Here is a 16,810-nt window from a genome sequence, read left to right as displayed (position 1 = left end):
CCATTCAGTGTCCCCCAGGCTGTGGTGATTTCCAGGAGTTACAAAGCTTGGGTCACACTGCTGTGATTTGATGGCCAACTCTTCAGCCTGCTTTGCAACAGCCACACAGTATCCAGAAACCCATGCTTGGTCTGTTTGCTGGTTTAGAGATACTTTAGAAATAAGAATATACTGGTAAATGCAGTGTCATTGTTTACAAGCTGACTGGAAAACAGCCATTTTTTAAATATAGGTTTGATTTAATCAGCCAGCCACCAAGAGAATTGCTTTTTGGCTAGTGCCTTTGTTTCCTTAAAATGCAGAATAAGGAATGCCTTAAAATATACTGCTTTATTACTGTACGCCATATATATTTCATTTTCCTTGTAAAAAGTGCCTATCCCAGCTGAAAAAAAAAAAAAAAAAAAAAAGAAATCCAGAGGGTGGTTTTGAGGGGCAGGTACTTGGTAGGGAATGCAGCTGGGTGTGAGTGAGGGCAGGAGCCACAGGTGCACTCCTGGTGAGGGCATCTGCCAGTCTCAGGCGAGCAAAGGCTTCCCACTGCGAACCGAAACCAGTACCAACCAGGAAACAAAAAGAAATATTCATTCAAGCTGTCCACGTCAGACTGCTGAGGAGTAGGTAGGTCAGTTTGGTTAATCATTGCCAATTCAGACATTCACCAGTGATCATATGACCAGACCACATCTGAGATAAGAAAACACCCATTCCGAGCAGAAGGAATTGAAAGCCTGCCTTATTTACGTTTTCTGGCTTTATTGTTTTGCTGTAACAGAAGAGGCTCACACTTTGCTGTTGTTCTCAGAGCTCAGCCCAGCACAGCTGTTGTGTTGCTTTCCTTTTTCTGAAGAGGAAGTGAAAAATTCCCTCCATACATATGCTGGCACTTGAATGCTTAGGTTTCACTCCCTAATTGGGAGCTATCTGTAATGAGCTCTCCGTGGGACCCGGAGAGGAGCTTCCAGCTGTGCCAAGAGTTATTTCATTTTGTGCCAAAGGAGAAGGGGGAGAAGAAGTCTGCAAAAAGCTAAGATGTGGATGGTGCAAAAATTGGTCTAAGGGTCTTGCAACCAGGAAAAGCAAAAGAAAAGCAGAAGCAGAGGGACCAACAAAGAATCAGGATGGGAAACTTCTTCCGGAAGCACTGTCCCTGTTTGAAGCGTTACCTTCCCTGCTTATTCTTTGGGAGAAATGGTGAGGAGGAAGACAAAGGAGGCCAGGTCTTCGCCAACCTTGCTGTGATAAAACCTGACCTCCAAGCAGGACAGAAGGACTTAGAGAGTAAGATAAAAGAGAAACCTTTACCTCCACTGCCTGGCCAGGATCTAGCAAACATTTGCAACTTTGTGGCACTGTTTGACTATGATGCTCGCACTGAGGATGACTTGAGCTTCCGAGCTGGGGATAAGCTGGAAGTGCTGAGTGCATCCCATGAGGGATGGTGGTACGCGAAGCTCCTCCTGCCAGAGGGGTCAGCCTGTCCTGGCCGCAAGCTCACGGGCTACATCCCTGCCAACTACATAGCTGCTGACCAGAGCATTGAAGCTGAGCCGTGAGTAACCCATGCTGTGTGAAATGAGACTCTATTCTGTTATGTTAAATGGGTTTGAGACAGGAGGTCACGGCCTTTTCTCTTGCTGGGTATTACCCTGCCACACTCAATCTCGGGTGGTCCTAGAGGTGGTAGTGCTGGTTGGCATGTGCAAGGAAAAGACACCGTGGTCAGAGGAAAATAAATTTCCAAAGGCAGAGTGTGGAAGGGTTTTATATTGTTTTAAATAATTTCCTTTGGTGATATACACTAATCAGTTGCTTAAAAATCACCTGGGAAGATCATGTTGGTTACTGCTGTGATGGTTCATTAATTTTATTTGTATAAGAGTAAGTGTGTATCAGACAATACACAAAGAGTAGAAATATATGACCCCTGCCCTGAATAACCAGCTGCAAAGTTACTAGTTAATCAGTTAAACCAAGCTACCTTTACACCTTTTTATCTTCTTCCAAATGATGGGTGAGTCCCTAACAGATAAGTTTCAAATGGTTTCCTCTAGACTACGTGCATCTTCTCTGGAGGCAAATCTCTGATCTCAGGACAAAATTAGCTACAACGAATACTGCAAAGTGAAAAAGTGGATATTACAACAGAGAACAGATGAAGTTATTAAATTTCACAGAGTTTAATTATCCATCCCATCTTTTGCCCCTTCAAAGCATGCCAGATCTTATTAAATATTCTGAAATAGATCAGAAATCACACAGAATCAGTTACTTGGCTCCCTACTAATGATGAGGAATGTCTGAATCAGGCTGGGCTGCACAGTTACTTCTGTGTGTTGAAGACGGAGTCAATGTTTGCTGAAATAGGTCTGACTGCAGTTCCAGAGGTATATTTTGGAAAAAATTATCACTGTGTAAAGAAATGCCATCAGCGACATTCATTATTAGTCTCAGAATTAATGTTGACTTTAGAGGGATGGTGATGCAGCCTTTCAGTTAAATCTCATTTGAACCTGAAACATCATCTTCGACCTGATCTGCCCACTGGACTGCCACAGGCTGGGAAAATTGGCTCAGATATGATTATGCCAAGTCTTTTATCAGCTGTAGGATTTTTGCTAGAGGCATTTTATGGCAACTCTAAGATTAATCTCTAACCTGAAGACCTTAATTTCCAGAGTTTCACCAGCTGTTTCTATTTCTGTATTCAGGCAGACAACATTTTCAATGGTCATGTTCAAAAAAATTCTTCCAACTGGAGAAATTAATCTGCAGGGAAGGCATTTTATGAATCACTAGATAAATGGTGTTAGGCTCTAATTTAGCTCAGGTTGACCTTTGCTCTCTTTCAAGAGCTAGTTTTCTTAGAAGTCATCAGATTTCTTCATGCTGTTAATACTTTGAAAGTAATTTTTCTCAGTTATACAACATCTCAGTTCCTAATGTCCTTATCTTTCTATATCTAGAGCTTCAAATACAAAGTTAAGTTTGCCAAAGTGCCTTGTTGTGTAACCTCTGATTATTTTACTTGTTACTTGTTAAACAATTCTATTTTTTTTGCCTTTTTTTAAATATACCTTTCTCCCTTTATAGTAAAGACTAAGTTACAAGAAAACATTTTTCTCTATGGATTTTTAGAACACTGGAGAGGAAACAATGGAGAGTTTTTCCAATTCAAGGATGAAGTAATTTCTCCAAAATGAGCTTTTTATTTCACAGCAAGATTAACGTGGCTTAAACATGTTGTCTTTTCTCAGATTTCTTTCTAAGTCACTTGGCTTTAGTGGTCTTCACATATGTGCAAGCCTGTCAACCCACACACGTATAAGAATAGACTAACTGAGGTTAGAAGGGATCTCTGCAGGACATTTGAAGAGTCATCCCAACTCAAACATGGCCAAAATAAAGCTAGTCCTCTTTACTTTGTTGTGTATTTCCAGTTGACCTGTTCATCCTCAAGGTGAGGATTTTTATCGCCTTGTATCAAATTGGAAGATCCCTTGCTACAATTTCCTCAAGAATGCCCTTTCACCCACGCTCTGTAGTTTACACCTCTGTTATCCTAGTGAAAGAGTAAGAACAAGAGTAATGATGGTTTAAAGAATACCCTTTGTTTTCCCTAAAGTAAAGATTGCAATTAGAAAAAAGGTTGTTCTAGTGTCTCTTTAATTAAAATTCAAAGATTAAATAATTCTGTCTACGCCAACCTAAGTTTATCTTCTCTCATCTCTCTATTTTGGTTTTAATTCCCTTTGGTGTTGGTGAATTTTTCATGGCCATGATATAGGCATTTATGGCAATGTGCAAAGTTTCTATTCTATTCTATTCATTGCATCCTATTTGGCAGTCCTTTATGGTCCCAGCACAGAACTGACAAAGAATGGAAGACTCACAATCTTGTGCTCACCTACCAAAATGCACATTTGCCATATATTTGCAGTGTGTTTTTTATGCTTGCAATATTTTCCAGGCACAGTTGATCAACAGTCTTTGACTTAATTGAATGCACATTTTGTAGCACCAGCCAGCTTCTGTACATCTGCAGAGACAACAGGAATTTTATTTCTGGATTGCATCTCCATCTAATTAGACAAAGAAACACTGGTGATTCTTTTCTGAGAAACAGACTTAATTCATGGTGTGACTCTTAGGAAGCTTGAGAAGAAAACCAGACTGATCACATTCTTTAGCAGATGATTTTAGCATGCTTGTGTAGAAACTATTTTAAAAATTGCATTCATATGCATGCATGGCTACTCCATAAAGTCACTGAAACAAAGGAATAGTGCAGCATGAAAGGTTCTACAGTGAGAAATGACAGGGCAACTCTGTAAGTTTAGCCAATAAATGCTTGAGAGCTGCTTGCAGAGTAGTCAAATTTCTTTTGTTTATCATTTCAGTTTTGTCTGTGACCTTCAAGAGTATTAACAAGCAAATATATCTGACCCTTTTTTATCAACATATTAACATGGTCTTATAAAGACAGAGATCAGATAGTCTACCTGGCACTGTATTGTCAGTTCTGGCAGAGAATAATGCTGGGTCATTGCTTGTTCTCAACAAGTGCTGCAGCAGACCAGTTTGTCTCCTTGCTGAAGTGTCTGAAGTGTCTGTGAATTTTTATCAGAGAACAGGGCATGCCTTTTTTTTTTTTTTTTTTTTTTAAACTTTTCCTTGGTAAGAAAGAGAATGAAGTAAAACAAGAAGGAAAGTAAGAAACTTCTTTAGATAACTTCTTTTTTCTTCTTGGGTGTTTCTGACTGTCCAATATGACTGAGGTAGAGCTGATAAGGTGGATCAATGTCTGGGGGAAAGGGCAGAAAGGATTTGCAATATTTCATCTGGGAAAAACAAAAAAAATAAACACTATTCATAGCAAAGGCAATTTTCATGTATCATTTGCTATCAGAACTGAGAAAGAATGAAATTTCTTTACAGTGTTGCTCTCCTTTGACCAAAGGTTATTCACTAGAAATTGTATGCTACAACTGAAGGGGGCATTTTTTATATTTTGCTAGTATATTTATATTATAAAATAGAACTAAATAATATCAAAAGTCAAACACTTCTTATATGTGCTTCTTATATGTTCTTATTATTTCTTGCTAAAAAAAAAAAAAATCACTTTGTGTCCTTCCTTTGGCTTAAGTGATCTCTTTGTAAGTGGATGACTTGGATGAAATTAGTAGCAATCTGTGTGAATAGGGGGAAAATTGGTAAATCCATGGATTGACTTCTGTCTGCTGCAACATTTCAGTCCAAAAATGTGCTGAACAAGATGAAATGCATCCAAGAAGTGTACACCTGCTACAATGAATTCTGTTTTGGACAGACTGAAGAAACAAGGCCTTTCATTTTTATATTTACCAGTAAATCATCTTCTCATTGCCGATCTCTTAAAGCACCTGCTGTACTTCTTATACCAAAAACAACCTGTCAGGCAGAGAGATCATGAAGGAATTGTGTTCAGTATCTCTGAAGACAGGTGTGTTCTCCTGGCCCCACCTGGGGTAGGTGGGACAAGGAAGTTGGGGAGTGGAAGCATTAATCTGGCAAACCATCGTCATACAGTGAACTTTCTCTTCATGAGGAGATAAATCTGGTACCATGAAAACATTATTTTATATTATATCTGACCAAAAGCAGACACAAACTATGCTAATGATAAATTAACAACTGTGAGAGTACTTGGTGCTTCTTTCTGTGTCACAGGTAGCAGTCAAAACCATAAGCCAGACAGATTTTTCATTTCTAAAGTAGTTTGAATGAGGTTATATCTGCTGCATCCCATGAATTTGGAATGCTCTTCTTTCTGTGTTTAGACATATAACACTTGGAAAACAAAAAATGTTATTGGAGATAGAATCATATAATTTAATTTTTGCATCCTACAAAGAATGATCAGAAAGAACAACTTGACAAATAACAAAATCTGAATTAAAAGATAGATCTTCTTGGCAAAGAGTGTAACCTTCCTGTCTCTGTGCTCTTTTTCTGTGTCTGTTATTCTGCACTACAAACAGGAGCCATAGTAACATTTTCACCTGCTCTTGTTTCATTACTGCCAGTTGTTTAAACTAAACAAGAAAATGACATCGTGCAAATTGTTCTGGACAAAAAATATAGCTCAGCTCGACAGTCAATTTTAATGAAGCAAAAATAAAGAAAACACCTTACTGCTGGAGTGATGTGCATTCTAGTTTTGATAGAGGAAAGATAGATTGTACTTAGAGGGGGCTCTTGCCTGCCATCCTGAGGGACCTGTTGTCTGTTTATTGAAAGACAACTTACAATCATAAAATCATAGAATCACTGAGGTTGAAAAAGACCTCTAAGATAATTGAGTCTGACCATTAGCCCAGCACCACTGTGTTTGCCACTGGCCCCAAGAGCCACATCCACATGCCTTTTGAACACTTCCAGGCATGGTGATTCCACCAGTTCCATGTAAGCTTGTTCCAGTGCTTGTCAATTCTTTTAATGAAGAAATTTTTAAAATAACCAATCCCCTTGGCACAACTTTTCCTCTCTTCTTGTCATTTGTTATCTGGAGGAGGCTGACTCCTACCTCACAACAACCTCCCTCCAGGAAGTTGCAGAGAGCAATGAGATCAGCTCTGAGCCCTTTTTTCTCTAGACTAAACAGCCCCAACTCCCTCAGCTGCTCCTTCTCCTTGTGCTCCAGACCCTTCCCCAGCTCCACTGTCCTTCTCTGGACATGCTCCAGTATCTCAGTGTCCTTCTTGTAATGCGACAGTCCAAAACTGAACACAATTCAGCTTTGGCATGTACCAGTTCCAAGTACAGAGGGACAATCACTGCCCTGGTCCTGCTGGGCCGCATCATAATTGATACAGGCCAGGATGCCATTGGCCATCATTCATTCCATGTGTTCATGCCAGCAAATTGACACAAAACTGCTGTGCTGAGGGAAGCAAATCCATACAAATTCCTCATAGATTGGGTCAAAGAAGACCATAACAATTACTTTTAACTTTTGTCAGTTTCAAAAATATTTCTTATCTCTTACATCTTATGTAGGTATTTCCCAGCTGGTGGAAACTGAGCCCCAGACCTAATCAATGAAACCTCATCAGTCAATTCCACAGTGAGCTTTTTAAATGACTGCCTGAAAGCAGAAGTGTCTAGTCGGTTGTTTTTGTCAATCTCCATAGTTCCTTCACCTTCTGTTACCTGACTCAGCTTTAACTGCTTCATACATTGACTGAATTTCAGTTACTATATGTGGACAACAAAGATTTTACTGGGCTGACTTGTTTTAGACTTCCTGCAAAGTGAGGCTTTTGGGGTTTCATTGGTTCATGTGGGTCATTTTTCAAAGTGGTATTTACAGTCAAAGTGTCTAGAGGATTTTTTTAAAGTGAAACCTTCGATTCTATTGAATACCTCAGAACACTCAATGTTATCCACTACAGTTTCTGTGTGCTCCCTCTCTCTTGCTCTCATAGTTCCTTATTGTGTCACAGTACAAACTCCTTAGGACACCACCAGAATCACCATTAACCCTTGTACTGAAATGAACTTGTAAAAATTGGTCATTTCTAACAGGACTACACAAAGTTCTAGCAGTTTGTTTAAATATTCTTGGAACCTGTCAGGTACAAAAGTCATTCTTACATATTTTTTTGGTAGAAAAGGTGTCTATCACCAAAATATGCATTTAGTATAAAGCATTGAAAACCCTATATATGAGATTCCATCTTTTCTTTCAATTGATATACTTTATCTGTTGTGGGGTGTTTGTGTGTGCATACAGGTATACATGCACACAATATAGAGAAAGTTTATTAGACTGATATTTTTAAGATCATGCAATACAGCCTTGTGAGATGAGGTGTGTATTGCTAAGCTAGATAATGGTTTTGATGCTTTTTGATATGGGAGTGCCTTTTTTGAATTTAAATAATGGAATACTTCAAAAAAATTAACTTTTAATTTAATAATTTAACTTCTTTAATGATGATTAAGCATTCCATTGCTGTCTTCAAGCACATATCAAACTTTGACTTCATCTCTGCTTATTTCTTAAATATTCAAGGACTATACTGAACATAGAAGTCAATGGTTTACCAAACTGTAAAATGACAAATTGTTTCAAGTGCCAGTACTATTTATATATCCATGTGCATATCCACGTTCAGAAAATATGTCTCTGCTCAGAAAAGTGGAAAGAGTTATGGCATTATAGATGAGCAGTTCATGAAAACTTGTCTAATTAAGGTCACCCATTTTCTGGCAATGTGTTTTTCTAAATATATGTGTCTTTGTCTATTCTAATTCTGAGAAATTAGGAAATTTTATCCTACCTTGTCTTTATTCAAAATTTTATAATCATTACCTACCAGTTTTCATTACCCTATTATGAAGAACATGTCAATGAATTATGTGAACACATAAAAAAAATTTCCTTAAACACGTTCTGCAAACACAGCTAGTTAGCTTTCCCTAAGGTTTGGTGGCCTTTACAGTGCCTTTTAGAGGAAAAAAAAAAAAAAAAAAAAGGCCACATACTGGTCATAACAACTTGATACTCCTGTTTGGTGGGGGTTTTTTTTCTGACTCAGTATGAATAAGCATTGTGTATGCTAGCATAGATTAGTTGTGTTTGAGTAATGTTGTTGGTAAAAACATTCTCCAGGTATTGTACAATATTTCCTCAATAGGTGTCTTTGATGGCTCTCTGCCCAGGACAATACAGAGCTGTGCAGAGCTGAGTGATCTCTGAGCAGGTTTAGAACTGAGAAATAGCAACCAAGAGTTCAGCCAGGCTAAGAAGTCCTAAAGTTGGGCTCATTTTAAACAAACTAGGTCAGGTATCTCTGTGAAGAATTATTTTCTCACATGTGAAAAGCACTGTTGGTTATAGAAGTCTTTCTTTGTATAAGATTCTATCTGTACTGAAGAGATTAAGACATAAAAACATAAGAGACACCCTACAAGGTCAAACCAATGTCTCTCTCTAGCCCCATTGCTTTCAGAAATGATTTTGTGAAAAGTGTACAAACCCATCTACTTTCTTTGGTGTCTTACCTTTGTACTTCACCACGGGCTGGAACTGTTGTATAAGCAAAGTCAAGGGTACATCACTGCCACATCTAATTATGGACCTATTGTCAAGTCTGCTTAGCAAAACCATAGGTGTTGACACTGCACAACTTTTTTTTCTGTTGGTGGGCAAAGACCAAGCTATTAGGACAAAAAACAACCCCACAAAAAACCCTCTCATCTCTGCAGAAAGTTTTATATTTCTAAACAAGTGTTTGGGGTTTTTTGGGGTTTTTTTTGTTGTTTTTTTTTTTTAGATTGTTGATTGCTTAGTCATGAGTGACACAAAAAAAAAAAAAGACATGCTGAAAATAAATAGGCACAAAAGGAAATGGTAGCACTGCACAGGTCCCTGTGACATTCAGGGACTGGTCCTTTACAGATCTCACCTATCTGCCCCATCTGCATTAATGCCTCTAAGTCAACCCAGGCTGCAGGCATCAATGACTTTACCCTCAGAGATTTATCCATCAATTAATTTTGCTCCTTATCAAAGATGGAGTGCTAAACCCAGAATATGTCCTGTTATTATCCTAAAGACATTATGTTTCAACACGAGGTTATAGCAGACATTGCAGATTTTCATCCTGAGCGGCCTTCCAAGCAGCATAGTTTAGATTACGCAAAATTTACCTGCACTTTAATTTTAAAAGAGTTTAGTAGAGAAAGTATGATTCATCAGATTCAGATGCTTTATTGTAGTAAAATGTTTTGTTCTTTTTCAAGCTATGTAAGCAAGGTATGCATAGCAGAGAAAGAATATAATTTATGGAATGATATTTTGAAAAAAGGACAAAACAATTTTCAGTTATTTTTAAACAATACTATATAGGATAAATTTGAAGGTCCTTTTTGTGCTTAAACTTTAAAAATAAGAGATTAAACTTCTTTACATAAGAAGTTTCTTTCATCAGAATTTTCTTAAATGTTGACATTCATGTTTTCAACTCATATCTGTGTAAAGAAAACCATGAGTGTTATAAGAAATTAGAATGGAAATTTACATCTGTGCAGTTTTCAATTCTCCAGACAGGCCTAGAAATCATCTGGAAATAGCTTTTTAGAAGATCAAAATATTGTTAATGAAGAAGTATTACTTTTCCCTATCTCTTAAACCACATAGAAATACATACTTCTTTTTCACGCTGGTACACTAATCTTAATTAATAAAAAGTGGAAAAACAAAGCATTGATTTAAGTGATAAGTGATAGCTCCATAATGGATTGCACTAATTGACATTCCACTACTTTTGCGCAGAGTACTCTATAATACTTTATATTATGAATTTATCTGCAGTAATGTCAGTAAGAATTTTCCCTTAGCTTTCTCTCACTGAATTAGATATATTTCTAGCTTCATTAACATTTTTATTCCTGTATTTATAACATAAAAATTTTGCAGCACAGCTTTTTAAGCCTCACTGCAAAAGAAAAAAAAAAGAGATCCAAGACTCATATGTGGGAATGAATATGTACCATGAATTTCAGAAGTGCTAAGAACTCACCAACCCCAGTTTTCCTTTTGAAATTACTGTTTTTTTCAGTTAGTGGAAGTCTCTGTAAAGGAACATGGAAGGAGTATTTGCTCCTCTAAGGGTGTGTAGTGAAGGGAGCTATACATAAGAACACGCAGACAAACCTGAGGGGCACACGAGGAGGGTGGTGGTGATGAGGAAGAGCTGCTCAGTTGCACGGACAGAGAAGAGTACGTGGAGTGTGGGAATGTTTATTTTTCAGGATTATCTGAGGACCTTGCCAACAATGAAAGGGGGGAAGACAAACACACAGACACCAAAACTGATAAGTTAATGTTAACAAAGACAATAACTGGACATAAACTCAGTCACACTGGCTGATGAGCTACCAGGAAATGACAGGCAAACTCAGACTATTCAACAGATAAAGATGTAAACCTGGGGGTTCAGGATGTTATCCCAGAATAACAACTTGATTATAATAATAAGATAATTTTTAATTTTCTGAATATGTGCAAGGAAAGAAAAGAGAAAATGAGATTGTGTTATTGCAAAGCTAAAATGCTTGAGAAATCACCCAAAAATTTCCTGTGATGCTGACACAACATCATTACATTACATGGTGTTGTAATCTCTTGCAAAACAAATCTGTGTGAGGGTCTTGGTCTGACAATACACACACTGATATGAGTTTGATGTGCTCCAGCTTTACTTCTGGAAGTCAAAGGTATGTTTATTGTGTCACCCTTCACATCTGTCACCCTGAAAAGGTTAGTCTGAAAGGTGGGAGGCTCTTTATTTAAGTAATTCGTTGCCCCATGAAAGAACCATTCTGTCCTTTGGTTTAGAGTAACCTGAGGATGCCAGACTGCATAGTTCTTTATGAGTCCCTCTGGAAAGAGTGTCCTGGTTGTCCTCCACTGAAAGCTGACCTGGCAGAGGACACAAGTCCACCAGACTGCTGGCAATAGTCTGAGGTGTGAACCCAAGTCCAAGAGAACCCAAATACAAGAGAGAGTTCTGCACAAAATGGATGAAGATATCTGCTCTGCCACCAGTGTCTTGGGCAGGCACAGGGGCTTTGTGCTTCTCAGGGCTTCTGTATTATTTCTATACTGAGTTTCTCTGTGAGAAAACAAAATCATTTCCCCGGAAGGATTTTCTCAAGAAAATCAATTGAGTGCTTTTGGAAGCTGTAATGGTTTAAGTGAATGTATGATTTAAAATTTTCTTGTCTATTTGAGTTTCCCATGGTGTTAAATCAATTCATGTTATTTGTGTTCTCTGTACCATGTTAACATTAAGGCTACCTCAAGGTTTCCATTTTGTTCCTCGGTTATGAACAGCAGAATTATTACTACTTTTACAGTATATTATATCAGTGTAGAAGTACAAATGTATACAGCTACTACTAACATATTAACATTGATGCAAGATTTTACAATGCTATTTGAAAGACTCTATGCAGCAGTAATAGGATCTCAAGAATTTATTTTAAGTTTTGGGATTTTTTAAAGAGGTGATTACATGGCTGTATTTCACACCCCAAATCCTAAAGCAATGGATGTTAAAGACAGTGGTAGCCTTTCATTGACTCCAAATGCAAGTCGTTTTTTCAGAACAAGTTTTAAATGCAATGGAACCTTTATTCGGGTGCAAAAGTACAACAGAGAATAAACATTGACAATTGACTTTAATGTCTTAAATGGGACTTGGGTAACTAAAACATGACAAAAAGTAATATGATATCACTTTCACCTACTGTTTGTTTTCTCATATAGAAGAACTTCAGAGCAGATTAAATAATACAGCATGCAGATGACTAATATTGTAGAGAATTAATACAAATGCTAAAATTATTTACACAATAGAAAAACGGGGACTTACAAAATGAGATGAATTTATGGATATTTCAAAATATGAATGCTATCAGACTGTGATTTGTTTCCTGTTGTGCAGTGAACCCAGTATTAGGTGATCTATGCTAAATTACACAGCTCATGCCCTTGGCCTTATAATACTATTCCTACAGGGGAAGCAGTCACTTCCAGTCATTACTGAGTGCAAGAGTGGCCAAAGGTGCAATGGTTTGTCATCCTGCAGCAGATTCAAAGCAAATCAATTTCCATGTTTGCAGCATAGTCAGCTGCCATTATCAACTACTGAAAAATGAATGTAGTATCATTTGTAATCCCTTGCAACAGGTGACAGTATGGTCATGGCCCACCATGTCCTTGCGGGAAAGGTTTACACACAATGTGTCACAGAGTTTTAGACTAATGCACAAGTAGTCTTGGTGTTTCTGTTTGCAAGATAGTAAATTTGCTTTAGACTGGAGGAGGAAATGCCTGACATTGTGATGGGCTTAAACCATATTACTCACTGTTGAATTTTTCCATATCTGAACAATCCCACACAGTTACTTTACTGTAAAAACCTGTGAAGCCCTGACAGGCCTTTATTTAGGGTGCTCTATTTAGAGTCCTTTATTTAGGGCACAGCTCATTATTTATTATGCTGAAAACAGTGGCATAACACAAAACAAAGGTATTTCTTGGACTAAAACATACTTAAGGGGCTCAGAGTCCTTTTTGACACATCAGTTGCCCTCTTCACATGCGAAAGTAATCTCCTGCAGTTTCTTCATCTCTGCCCCAGTGATTTGTTAGTGGAGCCTGGGGCTCCTTTTGTGGCTCAGATACACATAAGATCAGTCTGCCAGGGTAGGTGAGAGTTTTATGTTTGTAGCCATTGGGATTGTGTGGAGTAAGCTACTGTTCACTGTTACAGTCCAGTTGTCAGTGATTAGTAAATTGAAACCATCTGTTTTTAAAGACACTATGCAATGAAAGCATGGTGAATCTGCTCCTTCAGTCTAGAAGTATAAAGATTTTTTTCTGGCAATAACCTGCAAATTCTCATCTTGCTACAAAGAAATGATAGCAAAAGTAATGCCTAATTATGGTGGTAGGTTCAGAGACATTCAGTCCCCAAAATATTACCTCTGTTCAATAAAGTGCTGTGTTTTCCATATTACAGTATTTAAGCATCTATGTACATTGTAAATTCCAGAAAGGTAGTGACTATAATATATTAGAAACACAGGCTTAAATTGCCTTGTTTTAGCTAAGGCATCCTTTTACATGGATGAATGTATCACATGTGTTCTAGTGCATATATTCATTATCAAATATGAATGGGACAAGAGAAAGGAAAAGTGTCTCCTTTCGCCTGGAAGAAAGAAGCAGAGAGATTTCTCAAGAATCCTTCATTTTAGCTTTGTATGAAATCAAAATATGCCCTGAAATAATGTGAAGGGTATTGCCTGGCTTTGTCTTGTGTTCAGATAATGTAACCATTTCTGAACAAAATTGAAAGGAAAGAAAATGGTTATATTTTGTTGGAACTTCTATTTGAAAATAGAAACAAAAAAAAACCCTTAAATTTTAAAATTATTCAAATGGAGTACTTTCTCAAATTAAACTATAATATTTTGTTTAGAAAATAGATGGAGAAGTATAATTTAATTCTCTTTTCCTTTTTGCTTCTATGCCTCTTCTCATATCTCTTCTTATATTCTGCCATCTCACCAATAAAAATCTCTCAAGTCTAACATAAATTTAGTGTTTCTGGAAAAACACCAACCAGTCAGCTATATCTGCTGACAAGAACACTTGGAAAACGTTATCCAAAAGCCAAGAGCAAAATGGGATCTGTTATTTTCCAAAACTGTATTTCACACTGTAATGGTTATTCAAAGAAAAATTGCGATGTTGATCTCAAAGTGTGGAAAATACAGCAAAACTTAGTGTGTTATGACAGACAGTCACTTTCAAACATACAGACGGACTTTTAAAAACATAAACTAGTGTTGTTCTGTTGCTTTGATAGATCTCTGCTGCTTACATGGTGTAGAAATGAGCCTTTTTTTTTACAAAACTATTTTATTTACATCTATTCACATGTTCTGTGTTTTTCTCTGTGGAAAGAAAACCAAACTTATTCCATCCACTGTGAAAAGACTCAGAAGCTCCAAGTCCCATACACAATGCGCACGGGATATTTCTCATTTTAGTTTGTGATAAGTTATTCAACAACAGGGTTCTGAGCAATATGCATTACTCAGTTCTTACCGTATGAAACAAATTCATTGTAGTTGCCAAAGGTTAAGTGTGATACCTGGCACAACTGCTACTGAAAACCTGAATTTCTGGTTTCACTTGGAGGGAATTAGATTCTTATTGTGGTAAATAAGTAATCAGAACTGTGCTGAGTCATTGTACATAAACAGTTTAAATGTTTTTTTATTTCAATTCCAAGTCAGGTACTCTCTGCAATGAGTTAAGATCTCAGATGATTTACTTATGTAGACAGAGAAGGGTGTTATATAAATGTTTTTGCACAACCTCTCCTGACTCAGTTTTTGCCTATGGTACTTTAGTGAATGAGGTTTAAAGCAATGACTTCTAGACAATAAATATGTGATGAAAACTAATATCAAATTATTCTTTTGGCAAGTACAAAAATGAGTGCTGTGATGAATTAAGAAAGTGACAGAGAAAAGATCTTTGTAGAGCAATCCTCACAGTGAGAGTTAGTCTGTGAAATTGTTTCAAGAGATGTTCTGTAAAATTGTTTTCCCAAGTAGGACTGAAATGGCTGCCAAAGGCCAGGCTCCCTGTGGGAGCAGGGTAAGATGAAAACCAGCATTTGCTGAGCGATGCAGCAGCTCAGCAGCAGTCTATAGCTCTTGGGCATTGAATGCAGTCCTCAACTTTGTCTTTCTTTTCTCATCATTGCCTACTAACTCTGACTTTCTTCTCTCAATCCATCCACTTGCTAATATTCTATGGTCCTCTCAGCTTTGAATTTTTACTGTCCTGTTTTCTCCCTTCCTCCTGTAATGTCCTATGCCTTCCTTTACCATTAGCTTTAAATTCCTAACCTCTTAAATTTTGTACTTCCATATACCTTTCAGCATTTGATAGTAAATGACAGTGAGAGATGGACAGAATTAAAAATTATCCCAGACATGCCTGTAGAAAGAAGTAAGGAGGAAGAGCTTTGCCCGAAACCCAATCTTAGGTTTTCTGGATTCTGCCCAATTAAAGTCTGGAAGACCTAGAGAAATCCCTGACTTTTCACTATTTAGATTCTTAGGCCATTTATGGGAAGATTTGTGTTTTTAAAAATCCTCTTGAAAGGAATCTTGCTGGCCTGTGTTCATCTTTATGATTTAGCCAGACTAAAGATTTTTCGAGTTTTGTTTGGTTTTATGTCATATATTTTGGGTTTCTTTTGGTTTTGTTGTTGTTTTGTTTTGTGGAAGTTTTTGTTGTTTTGTTTTGTTTTGTTTGGTTGTTTTGTTTTGGTTTTTTCCCTTGGAAATGATCATCAGGTTCACTGTAGACTATACAGGGAAAAATTGAAGCAGGCTGCCCTCATCTCCTACTCTCTTCTCCATGAACATACTTCATCATATGTAAAGCACCTTTCTTTCTTAATTATGTTATATCTGGAAGGCTTTCATCTATGCAGTGATATTTCCTAATTTTTTGAAAAATCAGCTCTTGAAGCAATGCTATTACTTCTTTAGTCTTATAATTAAAGCAACATAATATTTTCTATCAGAAGAGCTTGTTTAGTTGTTTTTAATTTTTCCAGGCTTTATCTGATTTGGTGTGAATTTTCCAGGATTGATACCAGGCACAGGTGAGGCACAGGCCGTCTCTTTCTCTGCCTGAAAACAAAAAAAGTGGCTCAGAACAATACAAGAAATCTGTTGTTCATGTACGTTGCAAAAAGGGCTTGATGTTTAGAAGGGAAGACTACTGCACCAAAAGTGTGTGCTTTTTTTCTAAGAAAACTTTGCTTCAAAATGACCAAGGCTTTGAAAATAAAATTATATTTTATATGTAGTAACTGAACATATTATTAAATTTTGACAGTCGCATTATCCATTTATGATATTTTGGGAAAACCCAAAAGGGCTTGGAGCCTTCCTGTCAGCATGGAGAGGACTTGCTGGTGGCTCCCTTGGTAGATTTCTGCCCCTGTTTCTGCAGTATTCTTTACCCACAGTAGACTGCAAACCTGGCATGGATTAAAAGCTGGTTCAGCAGCCTTCTTTGTCCTGCATGGATGACAGCAGAGAAGAGTGGTGCACACAAGCCTGTTCAGGTTTCCATGTGCTGAGTAAGGGCAGTGGTCACAGGGTGGTCATATGATGAAAGTAGTTGAATAAGACCCTGGAGTATCTCTCTGTCTCT

At 37.5% G+C, this 16,810-nt stretch overlaps 1 protein-coding gene across 2 annotated transcripts in view; it reads left to right on the top strand.

The window, feature by feature from the left end:
* Positions 1 to 652: 652 nt before the first annotated feature.
* FRK (fyn related Src family tyrosine kinase) overlaps positions 653 to 16,810 on the top strand; it is a 47,258-nt gene continuing 31,100 nt past the window's right edge. Inside the window, exon 1 of one of the 2 annotated variants that reach the window (XM_072926794.1) lies at positions 653 to 1,552. In XM_072926794.1, the coding sequence (XP_072782895.1) occupies positions 1,122 to 1,552 (431 nt within the window). In that variant the 5' untranslated portion in view covers positions 653 to 1,121. The remainder of the gene's footprint in view (positions 1,553 to 16,810) is intronic. The other variant, XM_072926793.1, reaches the window with a different exon arrangement.

The sequence above is a fragment of the Taeniopygia guttata genome, chromosome 3, assembly GCF_048771995.1.
Source record: "Taeniopygia guttata chromosome 3, bTaeGut7.mat, whole genome shotgun sequence".
NCBI classification, from domain to species: Eukaryota; Metazoa; Chordata; class Aves; order Passeriformes; family Estrildidae; genus Taeniopygia; species Taeniopygia guttata.
Note: the sequence above shows the minus strand (reverse complement) of the source record. Positions and strands in the feature narration are given on the sequence as shown.